Source organism: Micropterus dolomieu, linkage group LG04 (genome assembly GCF_021292245.1).
Source record: "Micropterus dolomieu isolate WLL.071019.BEF.003 ecotype Adirondacks linkage group LG04, ASM2129224v1, whole genome shotgun sequence".
Classification (NCBI taxonomy): Eukaryota; Metazoa; Chordata; class Actinopteri; order Centrarchiformes; family Centrarchidae; genus Micropterus; species Micropterus dolomieu.
In genome coordinates this window covers 13,917,417-13,939,413 of record NC_060153.1, presented here as the reverse complement: position 1 = coordinate 13,939,413, position 21,997 = coordinate 13,917,417, and the positions used below count along the sequence as shown (strand labels likewise).

General features: G+C 40.1%; 1 protein-coding gene across 2 annotated transcripts in view; it reads left to right on the top strand.

The window, feature by feature from the left end:
• Positions 1–21,997, top strand: part of LOC123969743 (ankyrin-2-like) — a 70,643-nt gene that overhangs the window by 32,263 nt on the left and 16,383 nt on the right. For both annotated transcript variants that reach the window (XM_046047374.1, XM_046047375.1), the window contains exons 17-39: positions 370–567; positions 888–986; positions 1,345–1,443; positions 1,590–1,688; positions 1,806–1,904; positions 2,002–2,074; positions 3,218–3,341; positions 3,505–3,583; positions 3,736–3,839; positions 4,172–4,207; positions 5,110–5,334; positions 6,131–6,285; positions 6,418–6,629; positions 6,730–6,937; positions 7,048–7,144; positions 7,332–7,560; positions 7,698–7,823; positions 7,930–8,052; positions 8,155–8,187; positions 8,286–8,307; positions 20,982–21,059; positions 21,273–21,404; positions 21,745–21,885. In XM_046047374.1, the coding sequence (XP_045903330.1) occupies positions 370–567; positions 888–986; positions 1,345–1,443; positions 1,590–1,688; positions 1,806–1,904; positions 2,002–2,074; positions 3,218–3,341; positions 3,505–3,583; positions 3,736–3,839; positions 4,172–4,207; positions 5,110–5,334; positions 6,131–6,285; positions 6,418–6,629; positions 6,730–6,937; positions 7,048–7,144; positions 7,332–7,560; positions 7,698–7,823; positions 7,930–8,052; positions 8,155–8,187; positions 8,286–8,307; positions 20,982–21,059; positions 21,273–21,404; positions 21,745–21,885 (2,791 nt within the window). The remainder of the gene's footprint in view (positions 1–369; positions 568–887; positions 987–1,344; positions 1,444–1,589; positions 1,689–1,805; positions 1,905–2,001; positions 2,075–3,217; positions 3,342–3,504; positions 3,584–3,735; positions 3,840–4,171; positions 4,208–5,109; positions 5,335–6,130; positions 6,286–6,417; positions 6,630–6,729; positions 6,938–7,047; positions 7,145–7,331; positions 7,561–7,697; positions 7,824–7,929; positions 8,053–8,154; positions 8,188–8,285; positions 8,308–20,981; positions 21,060–21,272; positions 21,405–21,744; positions 21,886–21,997) is intronic.

The window sequence follows — 21,997 nt, the reverse complement described above, 5'->3', positions numbered from 1 at the left end:
CAGTACTTTGACATTCTCACACTATGGTTTATATGTGTTGCATTATCCTGTAGCAATCTAGCACTCCAGTTTAATTTTATTTTCTCAGCTAACCACAAGATTTTGAACCTAATTGTAATCGTGGTGAGGATTTTACGTAGTAATAGTAATGGCAAAACAATAACTTAAGAGTAATGTCCTTTGATTTTTAAAAGCTGATACCAAAATCTGAGATGTTCGTGATGTTTTAGATTTCAGGTGCACCGGGGGGAAAAAAACATAAAAGCCTGCTGTTTCAGCCGCTATTTAAAATCTGTTGGGTGAATTTTACCTATATAGAGTTGTTGTTGTGTTTTTAGCATGTAACTGTTCACCTTCCTCCCTGTCCAGAATGGCTACACTCCTCTCCACATTGCAGCCAAAAAGAACCAGACGAACATTGCATTAGCGCTGCTGCAGTATGGAGCAGAGACCAATATTCTGACCAAACAGGGAGTCAGCCCTCTACACCTGGCAGCCCAGGAAGGACACGCTGAGATGGCCAACCTGCTGCTGGGCAAAGGAGCTCACGTCAATGCAGTCACCAAGGTCACACAAAAATGCAGACACGTTCTGAGACTTCTGTCAGGCACTTGTGTTGATACTGATTAGATGCTACATCTCTTACTGAAGGTGCAGGTAGCTCTCACATTTTCAGGAATCTGCAAGATGAAGGACATAAGCATAGGATCGTATGTCTTGTAAACATTCAGAATATGCAACAAGAAATCAGTTATAGATTCGTGTTTTGCTGTAGTGCCCCACATAACAATATCTGTATCTGTATGTGTGTTTAAACAATGACGTTACACACACAGACACACAACACAAAGACAAACCAAGAGAACTCCGTGCTTTGTATGTTACAGAGTGGACTGACTCCTCTGCACCTCACAGCCCAAGAAGACAGAGTCAGTGCGGCAGAAGTACTGGCCAAACATGATGCCAACTTGGATCAGCAAACTAAGGTACAAACACACACATACATACACACACAAATGTAAACACCAACAGACTTAAAGGCATACACTCATGCAAGTGGAGTCCTCATTCAAGACAGGGATTTTTTTGTATTCTGTGGTGAAGTCATGGAATAATAAACACTGTTATAGCTTGTTTTGTATGCATTAACTGCAGGGGGTTGTGTTTACCAGCTGCTTTTTAAAAGAATCTCCCAACCAATAAATCCCCAAAAAGCAACACACAAAGTCAGCATATCTGCCACCTACTGGCTTTGGGGAAGCATGGCCACATCATGTGTCTACATCATTCAGACTTTGTATCTAAGACAGTTTTTTTCTCTGTGTCATCTCCCCATCCCCTCAGCTTGGATATACCCCTCTGATAGTGGCCTGTCACTATGGAAATGCCAAAATGGTGAACTTCCTGTTACAGCAGGGTGCCAGCGTCAACGCCAAAACTAAGGTAGAATTCAAATGTCAAACTTGAAAAGCGTAGAAACTCTCATCAGTTTAAACAACAATAACAAGCACCCCACATTATACAGTTAAAGTCTGTGTTATTAAATTTATTACAGCGATAAAATCCAGTCTCCTTCTTTCATTCTATAGAATGGATACACACCCCTTCACCAGGCAGCACAACAGGGGAACACACACATTATCAATGTGTTGCTACAACATGGCGCCAAGCCTAATGCTACTACAGTGGTATGGAAAAAATGATGTGTTTTACTCAGCTCTCACTGATAAGCAAACTTCTGTAAAAAAGTGAATGTGTCATTTCACTTCCATGTCACATGAACACTATCTCTGTCTTTCTGTTAGAATGGAAACACAGCTTTGTCTATTGCCAGACGTCTGGGTTACATCTCTGTAGTAGACACATTGAAAGTCGTCACTGAGGAGGTCGTCACTACCACAACGGTAAGCTTGTGATACCAGTAGGTTGTCTCTTAAATTCCCCAGAATACCAATTTAACTTTTCTTTATTCTTTGTCTTTTTCCATGGGGGTCACATCAGACGGTCATAGAGAAACACAAACTCAATGTCCCTGAGACCATGACTGAGATCCTTGATGTGTCTGATGAAGAAGGTGAGTAACTTAAAACAGAGAAAAAACAAAAGAAAATAACTTACTGTTTTACTGGACTGTATCAAGCTAATTGCATTACAGGTAAATGGACAGTGAAATGGGTTTAAGCTATTCTTATCATCAGATACTTCAACTCAAAATTGACCTTGCATAAAAAGTGTTAGCTCTCTTCCCATGTGTTCAGCAGTCATAAAGAGCTGAGTAATTTCGTACCTATGGGTTTTAAAGCTGTATGTTTCATAGCTTTGAGGCTGGAGGATGAGCCATTATCTGAGATGTCTGTGGAGCTGGAAGGTACTGCAAAATGTCTGCCCTGCTTTTCTTGTCACTAATCAGTGTGATCATATTTGTAGTGTGCACTTATGCATTTACGATTTGCTAAAACAAGGTATTTTGAGATTGTTTTCTCTAGCCTTTTACTCTCAAATTTGAAATCCTCTGGTTGTATGGGGATTACGAGTATTATAGAGTATGTGCAGTTAAAATGACTGAGTGTTGTTGTTGTGTGGTTTATATACCTGATTTCTTTTACATAAGCAGAACTTTGAACACCTTGTTGTTTATATGGTGTTATCAGAGCGTTGTTGATTACGTGCAATGGTGGAAACTAAGTGCATGAAGTGTGTGGGGCTGTGGATATGATCATGACAGTTATGAATATAATAATCATTCAGGAATGCACTGATTTAGCAGTGCTGACCAACAAAAATAAAATTTCCACAATGCCATCATGCCTTCAGAATCGGTGAACCTTTTCAGAAAAGTGAGTTGCGAGCACAGCTCAGACGCAGCGTGACGTTTCACAAATGATCGGCACACACAAATTGCAGATACACTTGTGTGTCACGCATGTGCTGTAAGTACGGTGTTTGTTCTGATAAGTCAAACGTGTCCAAATGATCAAAAAGAAAATTATCTCGTGTTTGAAATAGCAGCTACCGCAAAATTTGATAAGTGTGAAACAGGCCTGAGACTGGTCCTTGTCATGGGGTTCGATGAGCTGAGATAGAAAGCAGCTGGATTGGGGGATTTTTAAAGAAACACAGTCATAAAAGATCCAGGACTTCCTGGACAGGTGGCCATACAGCAATTTTAGATTCACATAAAAATGCATCTTTTTCTGTAAATATCTTTGTTCGCCAGGTGAGGACACCATGACAGGTGATGGAGGAGAATATCTGAGAGCAGAAGATCTCAGAGAGCTGGGAGATGACTCTCTGCCAGGACACTACGGGGACCTCAGTTACATATGCCACAACCTAGACAGGTCATAAATAACACACTTAATTTAAAAACAATACTCACACTTAACAAGAAGTCTAATTTTACATAAATAAATGACAGCACATGTGTGTAGGGGGTGATGACACATCACTCAAATCTTTATCCACTGCTGTTGACAAAGACACTCCAACTTGCTTTTCCAACAGGCCGCAGCACACTCCCATTCACCAAAGTTACCATCAGAGAGAGGGAGTTTTCATCGAAGACATGCTTACAAGCCACCAGGTGAGGACAAAGCATACGAAAAGGGAATGGTTGTCATTTTGTTGGTTTAGCAATTTAAGAAAACCTTATTTAAGGTAGCCTTAGTTTAGAATATTTGAGTATAGCTTGTCTTGTGTTACACCAACTGGCGTGCTGATGTTTTTGGTCTGTAGGTATCAGCACTGTCTAGAGAGCATGAAAAGGACTCGTTCCGTCTGAGCTGGGGAGCTGAGCATCTTGATAACGTGGTGCTGTCCTCCAGTCTGCTACACTCTGGGTATACACACACATTCACATTGTTTCCTGGTGTCTTTCATATGCTTTTGTTCACAAGCAGGTGTGTATGAGTCACCTCTGAATCAATTTTAATTTTTCCTGACATTATTTTTCATTCCTTCACTTCTGTGTTTTCTACTTTCCTTCTTTTTTTAATCTTTGCTGCTGTGTCTTTTTCTGTCTCTGGTCAGGTTTTTGTCACTTTTACTCATTCTTTATTCTCTTTTTCTCTTTTTGTTTATTCTCCTGATGCCTCTTTGTGCACTGTCTTGTCTTGGCTGTGTTTGTGATTGTGTGTGTGTGTGTGTGTGTGTTGTTGTATTCTGCTTCTAGCCGTTCCTCTCCGTGCCTAGACCATGACAACAGCAGGTGATACTCTTTATTTTGACTAATTTTTCTTCTCTCCTCTGTGCCCTTACTTTTATCCTCATTCCCATCCTATCTGCACAATAACATGGTGCATGACTTTACATTTCCAGGGTTCAAGTTTTGTTAACTAGAGATGTTCCAACTAAGTTTGTCATCCTTGATGCAGATCTGACTCCTTTGATCTTGAAAATAACAGCTGATACATAGACCCGAGACGCTATTTATATTTCTCTACCAAATATAACAGCATTGTATTCTTGAGAATAGGTTTTAGTGTTTTGACGCAGCAAGGCATTTATGATAGCTGGATCCTAATTTGATAATCCTTAAAGAATAAGGCTGATATTATTCTGTTTCTTATAATAATGTGGTAGTGTGTCAATACTTTCCAACTTCCCTAACCTGCCTGTGGCAGCCCCTAGCACATTTATTCCAACTAAAACAAAAATTTATGCTCACAAATATCTAGTTCCACATAGCTCAGAAATTTCTTTAAACAGCAAATGTTACTCAAACAGAAGTAGAGCACTTGTCATGTAGTTTGAGTATGGACATCTTTAAGTTAACATGTGTTAACATTTCATATACAGAAAACTTAAGTACTGTTGGAAGCACTCGCTTGCCTGAAGATATCTAATATTTGATATCTATTTACTCCTTTATATATAAGATCCTTCAGAAAGAATTTTGTTCAATGCCCTCCTCTTTGCTTGCCTGGCTTGCAAGTAAAATTTCAAGTGGAATGAAAACAATGATGGAAGCAGCCTGCAATGAAGTATTGCTTTGACTGCATGGTGGCTCATGGTCAACAGACTTTACATCTGTCCCAGAAATATTGCATTTATGACCGACCAATCTTAAAAACCAATTTATGTGATTTCTTGCTTGACCCTTTCCTTCAGCTTCCTGGTCAGCTTCATGGTAGATGCCAGGGGCGGTGCCATGCGTGGTTGCCGTCACAATGGCCTGCGAATCATTGTACCACCAAGAAAGTGTTCTGCACCTACTCGGGTGACATGCAGGCTGGTGAAGAGGCACCGTCTCGCCTCTATGCCTCCGATGGTGGAGGGTGAGGGGCTAGCTGGTCGCATCATTGAAGTGGGACCCACTGGAGCCCAATTCCTGGGGTGAGTGTGTGTTTAAGTGTGTGTACTATGTGTGTGTATTTCCTTGTGCAAGTGTGTGTCTGTGTTTGTGTGTGTGTGTATGTGTGTACTTCCTTGTGCGAGTGTGTTTACGCTGTTGTCTGGTGTGTTCATATTTTCTTCTTCACTCCCCCTCTGTGCTGCGTATGGATCAGTAAGCTTCACCTTCCCACAGCTCCGCCCCCTCTAAATGAGGGTGAGAGCCTGGTCAGTCGCATCCTGCAGCTGGGTCCTCCAGGAACCAAGTTCCTCGGGTAGGACCATGGTTGGGGGACACCCTACCATCCTGGAAGTGGTCACACACCCATATTTTTGTCCACCTGAGATTTTTTTGAGTTTTCCATGATATGATATTTGTAACTTTTTTGTTTTTATTCTGTTACTTCCTTTGTTTTTTGGTACTGCAAACCTTAGTCTGAAACCCCCTGACCTGTTGTTGACCTATGTTGTGGAGTTATGCCCGTGCTTTCTTCAGTCTAAAGTACCAATCCCCAGACTAGCTGGATTCTGCTTGTGATGTAGAATGGATGTTCTTTTTATGTTTAAATTTTTTTCAAATTACTTTTAATATGTTTGTCTACTAGGCATGAAATTTTTTCACACTTACATTTTAATCTTGTATCCTTTTTTTTTGGTTTCTTTTCTTTTTTATAAGGTCATGCATAAATCAACCCAATCATCATATCATCTCTGAAAAAGCCAGCTCTGCCAAATTGTTTCCACCAACATACTTTTAAGTCCAATTTGCGTTTGACTTTTACCTTCTCTCCCCTTTTAGGCCTGTGATTGTGGAGATCCCGCATTTTGCAGCTCTGCGGGGCACAGAGAGAGAGCTAGTGATCTTGAGGAGTGAGACAGGGGAGAGCTGGAGGGAACACCACTGTGACTTCACTGAAGAGGAACTGAACCAGATACTTAACGGGATGGATGAAAGTAAGGGATTTTAGCTAGACTGTGAGTAATGGATGAAGGAGAAACTAAACTAATCTTGAAACCCCATTCTCCAAACTTCACACAATTAAGTGCTCATGGGGTATTTATACTGAATCTTTCTGAACTTCACAGAACTTGATTCCCCTGAGGAGCTTGAAAAGAAAAGAATATGCCGCATCATCACCCGTGACTTCCCACAGTATTTTGCAGTGGTGTCACGGATTAAACAGGATAGTCATTTGATTGGACCAGAGGGCGGGGTCCTTAGTAGCACTCTTGTGCCCCAGGTCCAGGCTGTCTTCCCTGAAGGTGCCCTCACCAAGAAGATCAGAGTTGGGCTACAGGTACATACAATGCATTTCTTGGCCAGACACGTATCAATGGAATGTTCAAAGTTAAGGCAGCCAATAAAGTTATATTGAAACATTTTGCACTTTGTCCTAGGCTCAGCCCATTGATGTCGAGATGGTGAGAAAGATTCTTGGAAACAAAGCCACATTCAGCTCAATTGTCACATTGGAGCCAAGGAGGAGGAAGTTTCACAAACCAATTACGATGACCATTCCCATTCCCAAGAGCTCGAATAGTGATGTGCCAAGCACGGATTTCAGTGGGGAGACCCCGACCTTACGTTTGCTTTGCAGTATTACAGGTAAGTAGAATAAGCAATGCTTGGATAAAATTTTTCTTTTTTATTTAAACTTAAAAATGTAGCAAACAACCATGACAGGTTGGGTAACAAATCGTGTGTCTGTGTTCCAGGTGGAACCACTCCTGCCCAATGGGAGGACATCACTGGTTCCACACCTCTCACCTTTGTTAACCAATGTGTTTCCTTCACCACAAATGTATCCGCAAGGTACATTCTTTCTAAGTTCTCAAATAAGAAGTCAAGTGTCCTTTCCATTGAAGCTTAACACTTTGAACCGATTTACTCTTTTCCTTTACTTAGGTGATTTAACACGATACCATGAGCACCTAGCATACTTTGCAACTATCTGGTAATGGTAATCAGTAACTGGCTAAATTCTCATTTGTATTTCTAGGTTCTGGCTGATAGACTGCAGACAGATCCAGGAGTCTGTTAGTTTTGCCTCTCAGCTGTATAGAGAGATCATCTGTGTTCCATACATGGCCAAGTTTGTAATTTTTGCTAAGACACTGGACCCGATTGAGGCCCGCCTGCGCTGTTTCTGCATGACAGACGACAAGATGGACAAGACCCTGGAGCAGCAAGAGAACTTCACTGAAGTTGCCCGTAGCCGAGATGTTGAGGTGCAGTGTGATGATTGGAATAAATAAGGAGAAGGAAAAGTGTGGGAAAGGGTTCATTAAAAAATTCTGACACCACTGTTATGTAGACCTTAAAAGTTTATCTGAATTATGAAAACGGCTCTCATATCCACACACAGGTGCTGGAGGGAAAACCTATATTTGCTGACTGCTTTGGAAACCTGGTACCTCTTACCAAGAGTGGACAACACCATGTGTTCAGCTTCTTTGCCTTCAAAGAGAATAGACTGGCCCTCTTCATCAAAGTAGGACTACACATTGGATAGAAATGTCTGACATTTCTGCTTATGTACTCAAGAGATTTAGAAGCCTAATATGTGTCAGTAATGGACTTAATTGTTTAATGGACAGATTAGAGACACAGCACAGGAACCATGTGGTCGCTTGTCCTTCACCAAGGAACCCCGCACATACCGTAGTCTTACCCACAATGCTATATGCAACCTTAACATCACTCTCCCAATATATTCAAAGGTTAGTTTGAATATATCTCAGTTTGTATTTATATAATAATAGTAAATAATTTTTAGTTACAGTAACTGCATTGTTTGCTTTCTCTCTGTTTCTTCTCTTTAGGAGTCTGATTCAGACCAAGATGCAGATGATGAGGTAAATAAAGGTTACTTGATACAGTACTACAACAAAGAAAGAATAATAATATCATAATTAAGTTGCAGCTAACTATGCCTTTTTTATATTTTTTGCAGAGTGAGAAGAGTGACAAGAAATGTAAGCTCAACTCTGTTGTTTTGCAATACCGGTATTCGTGTTTCATGTTAGGGTGTTAAAAAGTTTTATAACACCAACATGACCATTTTTCTATTGTCAGTGTTGATGTTATAATTTAATTAATGTATTATTAATATTTATGATTGTATTTATTTTTACAGTACAACACAGGCTCAATTGGAATCACAGCACTTGATTAACATAACACTCACCATAAAGGCTGTAAAGTACTAGTGAAGAAATATGAAGTATGTGCTAACAAATGCACTGATTGATATATAGTTACTAATAATTATTAGTATTATGTTCCATTTGAATTAACCCTGCTCTCTTATTTTGCTCTACTAACACTGTGTATAGTTACATGTTTGTTACTTGCAGCTATGCTATGGCTGATATACTCTGCATTCCCCTCACTCCAAACCAAAATTACTTTCTCCCACCCATAACATTTTAATTTTGAGCTTGCTATGACCTTTATTTGAATGAATCATAGATGAAGGTCAAAATAATACTTTATGTTCAATTCCACACAACATTGCTTTGAATTTTACTGTATTTGTGTTAGAAGTTCATCTTATCTTGAAAATAATTATGTTTGTGGTAATAATTTATAAAAAGTATTTATTTTCTCAGATCACATTCCTATAACAGTTTTTACCTGTGGCATGCTGAAAACCTTTATTTCGTTATTTAGTATATTTATTTATTATATATATATTATAAATATATTTATTTCGTATATTTAGTTGTTTGTTCTCTGTTAAAAGTGTGTTATTGGTGGTTTATTTTTATTATCGTTTATTTAGTATGAATTTGGCCTCTGTTATACTGAAATTGCACATTATTTTTCATTTACCAACTTTCTTAAGTTTCTTTCATTCATTAATTGAGTTGTACTATTAATCAAATCTCCCACATTTTTACATAATTATTATTTTACATCACTACTTATTATCTGTATCAGGGCTGTGCGATATGAGTTAAATCTCATATCCCGATATAGGTCATTTCATATCCAAATAACGATATATATCCCGATATAGGACATTTTTTGTAAATTCAATTAAATATTATGAACTCGTGATTTTTCTCTGCATCATAAAGGTGGGGTAAGCTATTCTGGAGAAATCCAACAGACGGAGAAATACCATGATATAGAGTGAACAACAACACAGTATAATGTAAGCTAGGTTGTGGGTTAGCAAACTGTTGTTACTTGCTGCTGCAAAGTAAACATGGGAGGACGAGACGGTCCCAGAGCAACCAGCAGCTCCGGGCAGAGATACAACTCTCCTGCTGCTATAGCTAACATCACCACAACAGCGTGTCTTTGTAAACTAGAAAGTAAGCTGAATGTCCGTGGGCAAGTCATTAAACGTTACCTGACACACATCATGGCTGAAACTGCTTGAGTAGTGTTGTGTGGCTCGTCCATACAATAGACTTCTCTCTTTGGTATGAACCTGGGGCGGAGCTAGATCACAGAGCCCACCTGCTACAGAGTCATTTATACCAAATTTATAGCAAATTCCTCAAATGTGTAAAAAACTGCTTGGCAATAAAGCTCCTTCTGATTCTGATTTACATGACCCCAGACTCACTCCAAAAGTCCGTCTGCGTTGCGACTGGCAGAGCTGATCGCAGCCACTCTAGTCAATGCTTCGCCACACACCAGAAGTGTCTCTCTGCTCCTCTTTAGAGTGAATATGCAGCCATTTTCAAAATAAAATACCCTGTTCAGACCCCCGATCGTATATCAACAATAAACACAGTTAAATCAGACAAAAAAAAAAAAACTATTTAACTATGTAGCCTACTTAATCGTAGTAGAAGCACAAAAAGCAAGCACTAATCACAAAATCAACAAAATCTAAAGATGTCAGCAAAATCAGGCAGGCAAAACGCTCTTATTCTGAAATGCTCCTTGTGGGATCTGCAGATGACAGAACGAAAGCGGGTCACAGAGAGCAGTGAAGAAGGTAGTAGAAGCACAAAAAGGAAATTATTGAAAACAAATTAAAAAGAAGTCATTAACATGGGGCAGGCTTCACGCTCCGTTGCTGTAACATTTTGGCTTCCAGTGGAAGTTGAGGACAGAACTAAACCACAGCACACGCACACACCACCTGCGTGAGTCCGGGGTGATATATAGCAGCCTAAGTCAGTCCCTCAGAATTCCCATGATGCATGGCAGTGAAGGGAGTATTGTTAAAATTTGCTAATAAGTCTCCTATTTGTTTCAAATACAAAAGTAACTTTGTGATTTGTTTTTTTAAATGTGTCTGCTTAGAATATAGTGTTGTTGTTGTTGGTAGTTGTCATTCTTGTGGTGGTTTATTATTGAAAAGAGGAGTGAAATGCCTGTTTCATTTTATACGGCTGCACTGATTTTTTTCACGTTGTTTGTAACCATAGAAAAGTTTGTTGCCTTCATGCAATTCTCTTGTACGGTCGTGTCTCTAAGCGACTGACAAAACACACACGGCATACGTTGCGGGGCCCCTACTCAGCCAGGGCCCTGGTATGAGTAAACTTCACTCTCCTCCACGTTTGTTTATTCTGAATGCAAATTTCGTCACTGCAACACTGGCAAGTGTGAAAGAACTGGACCGCGTTGAAGTTAGTTTCAAGTCGAAAATTAGATTTACGTTCAATAGTCAACAGATGACTGTCGAATATCCAGCATAAAACTAACTTCACCACGGTGCAAAGCGTCGTTCCCTCGTAAAGTGTTGAATTTGCGACACAACGAAATAAACGATAGAGCATAATTTTAAACTATAGACGTTTTGCTATCATCAAACGATATATATTGTCATATCGCACAGCCCTAATCTGTATGTGAACTAATAGTGCCATAAGGTCACAAAACAAAGAACGTTACTATATAACAACATTTACTATTTTTAACCTGTAATGAGATTATAAATAATAGCAAATGTCCAAATAGCAATGTTTCAAAGTGAAGGAATTAAGTACTTTATATTGCTTACAAACACTTGTTATTGTAAAGCTTTAATTCCAGTAAAAATCTGATTACTGACATTAATTACTTGATTACACCTCCTTTTACTAAAAACCCTCTGTTTATTTTTGGATTCAAAGTTCATTATGTTTTCTGTTTAAGACTTTAATTTGTAGGCAGACATGACATGTTCATGTCAGCAACAATCTTGAGAAGTTTTGTTTGTCTGTCTGCCCTCCTTCCTGTCCCTTTGTTCCACATGTAGGTGTCTCTGTTCCCTTGTGTTTATTTTGTGTAAAATGTTTTAAAATGTAGTAACAAATTAGAATAATATTATTCTTGTCCATATTCTACCTGTTATGTTACTCCTCTTGGCTTTGCTTTTGCTGTTGTTGCTCTGGTCCCCTCCATATTCTTCTGGATCTGTCATCTTCTTTTTGGTCGTCTTACCAAGACTCTCTTTTACTCTGCCCTGTCATTCTTCTACTTACTTTGTGAACTGAAGATGGATTTTTGATGGCATTATCTTGATCACAATTTTCTGATGTCTCTCTTTCCCACTTCATTTGTCCCTTACGTTCTTTACCCTTTTTGGTTATGAAACTATTTAATTGAAGATGATGAATCTGAATCAACTGAGACATTCTCCCTGAGAACTAACCAACCTCTTGACCCCGCAACCCTTGCAAGCCCGGACCTTCTCTCGGATATGTCAGATGTCAAAATGTCTGCTATTTTGACTGCAGAGCAAATGGAGCACTTAGTATTTGAAGAGGGAGCTGGAGCTAGAGAAAAAGGAGGAGGAGAGGAAGAAGAGCCATTGGCCATTGTGTTACAGTCCAAAAACAGGCAGGAAAAGGTTGGAGAGATTCAAAGAGATTGCATAAACAATGGTAGACTGGAAGTACAACGAGATTATGATAAATACCAGAAATGGGGTTCACTCTATGAGACGAAGAAGTATCCCTCTGTTGAAGAACCAGTCTTACAGGAGATTTTCATTGAGGGGAAGACTTCAAGTAGATCTGCCACAGAGGTCAGAGATGTAACAGGCATTGTCTCACACCTCAGCATGGACATGGACCAATACCTGGATCAGAGACCTATTGTGATGTTAGGTTCTCAGGAAGACCTTGTCCAAGAAAAATTTGAACAGGTTATTGTAAAGCGTGACGGCAAACGACGACCCCCAGATATCAAGAAACCAATTAGGAAGAAACTTAGAGATAGAGAGCAGTCTGGATGTAGCAGCTCCGAGGGTGAGCTGGAAAGGATGAGCTCTGAGGAGTCTTTAGATGGTGATGCTGTTCTTAAGGACAGTGCCCTTGTACCAACCACAGTTATGGATACTCCAGCTTCACCTTTAGTGGTTGGGACCCCTATAGGATCTATAAAGGACAGAGTTAAAGCTTTGCAGAACAAAGTCGAAGAGGAGGTGGTGCAAAACAATGCTCAGGAACTAATTCCTCAGACAAAAGCTTCTACTGCCACAAAGAAGACTGAGACAGACATGCCAGAACTTCCCAGAGTTCCCAGGTCCCCTAAATCCCCCAGATCTCAGACAGAAAGATTAGAGGAGACTATGTCTGTTAAGGAGCTAATGAAAGCATTCCAGACTGGAAAGGACCCTTCAAAAAATAAAGTTGGGCTTTTTGAACACAAAGCAGTGGCTTCTTCTTGTAGTTCGACATTGGTAACTGGATCAGCAGATTTTAATGAGAGACAGAAAACAGAACAAAGTCCTATGCAGGAACCAAAATCACAAACCCAAACTCAGAGCCTCAAAATTGCCTATGTTGGAAAGTCAGTAAAATTTGCTGATACAGTTCAATGTGACGATAGAAGCGTTAGCCCACAGAGAGAGGCACCAGAGTTGTCAGAGAAGGAGACTATGTCTGTGAAAGAGCTGATGAAAACATTCCAGACTGGGCAAGATTACTCAAAAACTAAAGCAGGGCTTTTTGAACACAAAGTTGTGGATTCTTGCAGTTCAACATTGATATCTGAATCAGGAGATTCTGAAGAGATACAAATGACTGAACAAAGTCCAATACAGGAGCCAAAATCACAAACCCACACTCAGAACCTCACAGTTTTCCACCAACAGAGTGATGTCAAGATTTGTGACAAAACAGACTTTGAGGATCAACCAGTAAGCTTAATGAGAGATAAATCTGACAAATCACTATTAAATTCAGATAATGCTTATGTTGGAAAGACAGTAAAATTTGCTGATACAATTCATTGTGAAGATGGAAGCTTTAGCTCACAGAAAGGGGAGTCAGGGTTGTCAGAGAAGAAGACTACGTCTGTGAAGGAACTGATGAAAACATTCCAGCCTGGGCACGATCCCTCAACAACTAAAGCAGGGCTTTTTGAACACAAAGTTGTGGATTCTTGCATTTCAACATTGATATCTGAATCAGGAGATTTTGAAGAGATACAAACAACTGAACAAAGTCCTACACAGGAGCCAAAATCACAAACCCAAGCTCCAAGCTTCACAATTTTCCACCAACAGAGTGAAGTCAAGAAATGTGACAAAAAAGACTTAGAAAATCAACAAGTGAGCTTAATTAAAGAAAGCTCTGAGCAATCACTTTTCATTTCAGACATTCCTTATGTTGGAAAGACAGTACAACTTGCTGAAACAATTCATTTTGACAATGAAAGCGTTAGCCTAGAGAGAGAAGAGCCAGACTTGTCAGAGAAACAGAACATGTCTGTTAAGCAGCTGATGAAAGCATTCCAGACTGGACAGGACCCTTCAACAAATAAAGCTGGGCTTTTTGAGCACAAAGCAATGGCTTCTTCTTGTATTTCAACACTAATATCTGAATCAGCAGAGTCTGATGAGATACAGAAGACAGAACAAAGTCCTACAAAGGAGCCAAAATCACAAACCCAAGCTCAGAACCTCTCAATTTTCCACCAACAGAGTGATGTCAAGAAATGTAACAAAACAGACTCTGAGGATCAACCAGTGAGTGTAATGAGAGAAAGCTCTGAGGAATCACTGTTCATTCATTCAGACATTGCATATGTTGGAAAGACAGTAAAACTTGTTGATACAATTCATTTTGACAATGAAAGTGTTAGCCTAGAGAGAGAGGAGTCAGACTTGTCAGAGAAACAGAACATGCCTGTCAAGCAGCTGATGACGGCATTCCAGACTGGACAGGACCCTTCAACAAATAAAGCTGGACTACCGGAATCGACAGATTCAGGGATCTTAAAGAGAGATTACTCTGAGGAATCACAGCTAATTTCAGATACTGCTTACTTGGGAGAGACAGTAAAAATTGCTGATACAATTCAGTTTGATGATGGACGGGAGCCAGAGTTGTCAGGGAAGAGCCTAAGCAGGATGCAGTTAGAAGAACCAGTCATAAGCACTGGTAGGGGTTTATCTGAAGACATGCAGATCAGCCCTGATCGCAGACCTTCTGAGGACTTCAGTGCTGACATAAAGGCTGAGCTGGAAGAAAGTCCTGAGTACCAGCTTTTCAAGCAGACATCAACAGCTGCAGATTGGAGCTATCAGCTGGAGGCACTTGAGGAGACCTTGGCTGATGATTCTGTTTCAAATCCAGTATCAATCTCCAGTCACTGTGTGAAAACTTATATTGGGGAAGGTGTTTCTTTTATTGAGACACAAATGAAAGATGATGATCTAAGTCCTAAGCACGAAGGTATGGCCGAATCCTCAAACATTAGTTTTGATATTAGGACCCCTCATTCCAGTTCAGGGGAGAGTGAGAATTATGAAGGATTTGGAGTGACAGATCAAATGACTAATGAAAGGCTTACTTACTCTACTAGAAGAGAAGGAATGTACCTCATACCTTCACAAGATGAAAAACTTTGTGAAGCAAGCAAAGAAAATACTAAAACTGATCAGGGAAGCAACGTATCCTTTACACACACTGACCCTGAAGTAACAGAGGTCAAAATTGAGGAGCCACAACTTCAAGACATCCACATTGAGAGGAAAACAACTAGCCAGGCATCCACTGCAGCAAAAGATATGTCACGGATGTTTTCTTTAACGAACAATGACTTTGATCAGTATCTACAAGCTGGGCCTGTGGCAAGTGAGCCACCAGAAGAGGATATGGTTCAGGACAAATCTGACCAAATTATTGTAACAATGGACAAAGATAAGGAAATTCCCACAATTGCCACCGATGAAAATAAAGGAGCAATAGTGGGTGGCACAGCACAAGAAACAGATCATGCACCAATGAAAGACCATTCAATTAAATGGGGAAGTGAAGAAGCAGAGAGTGAATTTACAGAAGCCAAAGAAGTAAAACATATGCCGAAGATGTTGTCATACGTAAACAATGACTTGGATCAGTATACGGAGGCTACATCTGTATTTAGTCGAGAAGAGGATAATGTACTGGAAAAATTAGACATTTCTGCTGATGAAAATAAAGGAATGATAGTGGATGACACAACACAAACACATTGTGCTGGAGTGAAACATGAGGTCACAATGAGAGGTGAAGAAATGGTGAGGGAATTTAAAGAAACGCAAGCAACCTTGACTGAAGAACTCCCAATGAAGGAAGAGGGGGTAGACAAAAATACTTCATATCAGCCATTGACGAAAATACAGGAGATGTCAGGCATGCAATCATTGCTTAACAGTGACTTGGACAAGTACCTCAAGGAGAAGCCAGTGAAATGTAGGTCTCCAGAAGAGGACATTATCCAGGAGAAATTTGAAAAAGTTATCCGAACCAAAATCCAAAGATTCTCTAGTGAGGAGCAAACGATAACAAAATGTGAAAAAACACAAATAGTAGCTAGGACTGATGTGGAGGAAAAGATAAGTGGAGAGACACATGAACAGATTGATGTGGATGAATTTAGAGAACTTAGATCAAGTTCTGTATCGGAGCCACCATTCCAAGAATTCTGCATCGAGAGAAGGACACAGCAACAACAGTCTACCGCTGAGAGGAATATGTCAGGCATGTTGTCACTGCTCAGTCGTGACGCAGATCAATATCTCAAGGAAAACCCAGTGGCAATGCAGTGCCACCCAGAAGAGGAGGTAGTCCATGAGAGCTACAAAGAAGTTACACTGACAAGAAGTCATTCAGAGGATAAGATAGGTGTCGAGGCAAATGAACACATGCAGACTGAGATAGTTGGAGTCACAGAATTGTCACCAAGTCCTGTATCAGAGCCACCATTCCAAGAAGTCTGCATTGAGAGAAAGACACAGCAACACCAGCCTACAACTGAGAGAGATATGTCAGGCATGTTGTCACTGCTCAGTAGTAACTTGGATCAGTATTTAAAGGAAAAGCCATTGCTGATGCAGTGCCACCCAGAAGAGGAGGTAGTCCATGAGAACTTCAAAGAAGTTATACTGACAAGTAGTCATTTGGAGGATAAGATAGGTGTCGAGGCAAATGAACACATGCAGACTGAGATAGTTGGAGTCACAGAATTGTCACCAAGTCCTGTATCGGAGCCACCATTCCAAGAAGTCTGCATTGAGGGAAAGACACAGCAACACCAGCCTACAACTGAGAAAGATATGTCAGGCATGTTGTCACTACTCAGTGGTGACTTAGATCAGTATTTAAAGGAAAAGCCATTGCTGATGCAGTGCCACCCAGAAGAGGAGGTAGTCTATGAGAGCTTCAAAGAAGTTATATTGACAAGTAATCATTTGGAGGATAAGATAGGTGTTGAGGCAAATGAACACATGCAGACTGAGATAGTTGGAGTCACAGAATTGTCACCAAGTCCTGTATCGGAGCCACCATTCCAAGAAGTCTGCATTGAGAGAAAGACACAGCAACACCAGCCTACAACTGAGAGAGATATGTCAGGCATGTTGTCACTGCTCAGTAGTGACTTGGATCAGTATTTAAAGGAAAAGCCATTGCTGATGCAGTGCCACCCAGAAGAGGAGGTAGTCCATGAGAGCTTCAAAGAAGTTATACTGGCAAGTAGTCATTTGGAGGATAAGATAGGTGTCGAGGCAAATGAACACATGCAGACTGAGATAGTTGGAGTCACAGAATTGTCACCAAGTCCTGTATCGGAGCCACCATTCCAAGAAGTCTGCATTGAGAGAAAGACACAGCAACACCAGCCTACAACTGAGAAAGATATGTCAGGCATGTTGTCACTACTCAGTGGTGACTTAGATCAGTATTTAAAGGAAGAGCCAGTGTTGATACAAGGCCACCCAGAAGAGGAGGTAATGCATGAGCGCTACAAAGAAGTTATTCTGACAAAAGACACAACCTTCCCTCTTGAACATAAGATGATGTCACCAGAGGATACACATTTAGATGTTGTGGGCAACAATAGACCTTTGGAAAGTGGATGGCAGACATGTTCCAATGAAGGTCCCAAGAGTTTCTCATCTGAGGAGGGTGAGGCAAAAATGTCACTAAGTGCGTCGTATGTGACAATGGGTGACTTTGAGAATGATCATAAGCATGTCAGTGTAGTTGCTGCTCATTCAATTCTCAAAACACACGATTTTTTGCACCTAACACATAGTTTTAACACACTGCAACGACCTGGCGATTTGGAGAACCTAAACTCTGTGGTTACTGATGACCCAGCTATAGAGCTATGTCAACGAGATTCGCTAGAGGCAAGTCCTCTCATGGAGGATAAATCTTCAAAGACATCCCCTGATTCAATTGAGCCAAGCCCTACCAGAGAATCCCCTTGCCCAGATTCCCTTGAGGGAAGTCCCACTCAATCAAAAGACACAGAACTTAAGATGCCAGCCAAGACAGCTGTATATGAGGATTATGCCTCCCAGCTAGAAGTATGTTTTGCTTATGACCAACATACATACAGTCAGCATGATGAGCAAGAAAATAACTATGAGATCATCCAAATAGAAAGTGAAGTTAAGAAGGACAAAACTCCCTACTCAGCAAAAGAAGTAACTGAGAGTAACATGCGTTCTGATCCCAAAATTATACGGCAAGACTCTCTTGACACAGATGACAGTGAAGATGAAGCCACCAACAAACAATTCACCCCAGAAGAGGAGATGTTTAAAATGGCCGCAAAGATCAAAACATTTGAAGAGATGGAACAGGAGGCTAAAATGAAGAGAGACAAATCTTTAGATGCCACTGCACTGTCAGAGACAGGGGATCACAAAGATGATCAGCTAGATCTAAAATTTGGCCCAGTTATACAGTCTTCACCACAAGATACACTACAGAAAACTTCTAAAAAATGTGTTACTGACAGCACTCACACACTTGATGAGGCAGTAGATATTACTTTGAGCATTAAGGAGAAGGTAGAAATTCAGTCAGAACTACAAACCACTGAATCAGTTGACGGTTCATTGTATTCAACTACAAGTCACATGGAGGAAACTGATCCAGTAAGTGAGGAGTCTGTGCCACTTTTAGCAGAAAGAGAAGCTGAAATAAAGAAAGATAAAGATGCCTTAGAAGGTGATTGTTTCTCAGTCTCTGACTGTTGTGTGACAGATGACCACCATCCAGATGATGACAAAGACACTGAGTCACCACTAACATATGATTCATGTTCTGTTAGTAAACCTCAGGCTATGGTGTGTACTAAAGAACACAAAAATGTTATCCCAGGGTGTGAGGATGAAAATGATGTAGCAGTCAATGCGCAGGTTGAGGTTGAGCAACAGATTAATCTTTGTCAAGCAGAGAACGGAAAAACACCTGATAAAATAACTGTTCAAACACAGGGTGATGAGAGAACACCTGATCCATTTCAGTTTCAAGAGGGGAAGCTATTTGAAATGACCAGAGGGGGGGCTATTGATATGACAAGAAGAAGCTTTGATGATGAAGGGGAAGGATATGCATTTTTTCACATAGGGGAACATCCAGTTGATGAAGTTGTGCCAGAGCAGACCAGGGAAGGTCGAACAAAGTCTTTTACTTTAGAGAATAGTGATTCTAATGCAGATATCCCCCCTCAAGAGATCCCAGAATCATCTCTGACTCAGGGTGCCAATGAGAAAATTCCTACTCCTACGCTCAGAACTTTCATCACACCCTCAAGTGACAAGTCAGAGACTGAGAAGCCACTTTCTGAAGCTGATCATGGCAGCTCCGTAAAGGTTCAGCTTTGTTCCCCAAGTGCTTTGGAAAGACTAACCATAAGTCAAAGTGAGGTTGAAAGTCTTGAAAACCTTGGTCTAGACTATCTCGACTCTACCATAGCTGACCTTCAATCAGACACATCTACTATTGCCCATTCAGTGTACTCAGAGCAGGACCATGATTCCTCAGACTCCTCTCCTGATGATGAGGAGGAGGAGGAAGATGAAGAAGACCAGTGCTCAGTCATAGAGATGTCCTTTTCAGCTGCACAGGCTGGCATCCCAGCATATCATCAGGATTCACCCCCACCTTTGTCAATCAAACCATGCAGCACAATTAAAAATGAAATAACCATGAAAGACTCACAGATATCTGAGCTTGCTCAGGTTCAAAGAAAAGCAGAAAAAAGCTCAACTTTGGATCGTAGGACTAGATCTGAGGCCGATAGTGACACAAGTAAGGCCTCTTATAAAGACAGCAGGAGTTATTCTGACAGTAGTCAGCGCACTAATAAATCCAACCTTTCTCCTTACAAGCTTCCTGTCATGATGCAACAGAAACCTCTAGCTCAGACGATCTCCTCCTCTTCTCCCCAAAGGAAAGAAATCCAACTCTTCATGACTACAGAAACATCGGTTAGGTCTTCTTTGGATACTGACGATATAAGCAGTGCTAGTCACAGGAGTCCAGATTCTGTTATCTTCACATATGACATCCCAGCCTCACACGGTTCAGATTCTGATGGCAATTTGTTGCTGGGTGTGCAATCGTTTTCTGGGACAGAGGATGTATTTGAATCCAGGCCTGCCTGGAATGACACGGTGGAAACTCAGATGCAGAGAATCATCGGTGACCAAACTCCAAAATATACGCCAGGTATGGCCAGACCTACATAGGCATTTGCTTTCCTATATCTTCTCGACAACAAGACCCATTTCCTCTTCCTTAGATAATATAGTGTTACCATTAGTCATTTTGTGTTGTTTTTGTGTGTTGTGATATGTCTTGCCCCATCTTGCGTTGTTTTCTTGTCTGTTTTGTGTGGGCGTGTATGTGTGATGTTTTGCATGTTGGTAAGTTACTTTTCCATCCTTGTTGTGTATTGTGTATATGCAAATCTCAAGATTGAATGGCCACGTTGGTTAAAGAAGTAGTAGCTTTAAATTTTGATGCTTATACTATTGTATTTGTATCACTGTCTATACTACTAATATAGCTTTACTAATAATATCATGCACACTGCTTAATCCACACATTAATGTCATCGCTTACACTAATAATTAAAATACACAATGTGTTAATTGTGACCAAATAGCCATAGTCCATGAATATGTCAGAGTGACAAATCCAACCTTTATGTTACCATCCACATCAACATCACAGATCCACATTTATTTTCAGAGTATTACAGCCCATAACATACAATAAAAAAATAATAAATAATAATAATAAATAATAAAATTTAAATCTACACTTGTATCCAACGTATATTTTACATGACTGGTACCTGCAATGTGAAAGACGTTTAAGATCTATAGTTAATGGTAGTTTACACATTGAACTGTTGACCATGTTACTGAGATTTAATGTATGGCTTTGACGGCATTTTTTAGTGGATTGGCAGGATGATGCTGACAGGAAAGAGGAGACATTAGCTATCATTGCAGATCTTCTTGGCTTCAGCTGGACTGGTAAGCTGTAAAATAATGCAATCACTTTCTGTTTTCAATTTAGGGGAAAGCGATATATAGTGCATTTTGTTTGAAGTGGAACTGATGTATTTGTGAACATAACTGGGGGGATAGCGGAAAATGTTACATAGGGGTATCCATTTTCTAGCAGGAAAACACTCAAAATATGGGTTAAGATTTTATACATTTTCATCCGTTGTTTTATCACCTTAGAGCTTGCAAGAGAACTGGAATTCAGTGAGGATGATATCCAATTAGTGAGAACACAGAATCCTAATTCCCTCCAAGAACAGAGCCATGCCTTGCTGCAGCGCTGGGTTGAGCGGGAAGGCAAACATGCCACAGGTACATGGCATTTTGGTCTAGCAGATTTCAGTTGAAATTTTACCAACATTTACTAATACAATACTTCAAATCCAAAAAACATTGCTAATTTGTTTGAAGATACTGAATGCACTATTAGAATCTCATTTCATGCACTCTAGGCAATTGTGTGAACACAGCCTGTAAATTGAATCGATTTTAACTGATTTTGAATCTATCAAACAATTTGTGTATTTATTAGACCTATATTCATGCTGTAGATTCAATGTAATCTTACATTAGCAATTTTACAATACATTTTTTGTTGTGTTAATTGACAGCTTTCTTACAGTCTATTAATGATTGACAAATCCTCCCACAGAGGACTGTCTGATTAAGAGACTCACCAAGATCAACCGCATGGACATCGTCCATCTTATTGAAACCCAGATGAACAAGTCACTTCAAGAGCAAACATCTAGAACTTATGCAGAGATAGAGAAGACACTGGATCATAGTGAAGGTAGTAATACCTCAAAACACTCAATTCAGTAACCAGTTTGAAGGCTTTATCTAACAGCAGGCTCTATTTGTTTGCTTGCACTATTATTCATCGTGTGTGTATGTGTGTGTGT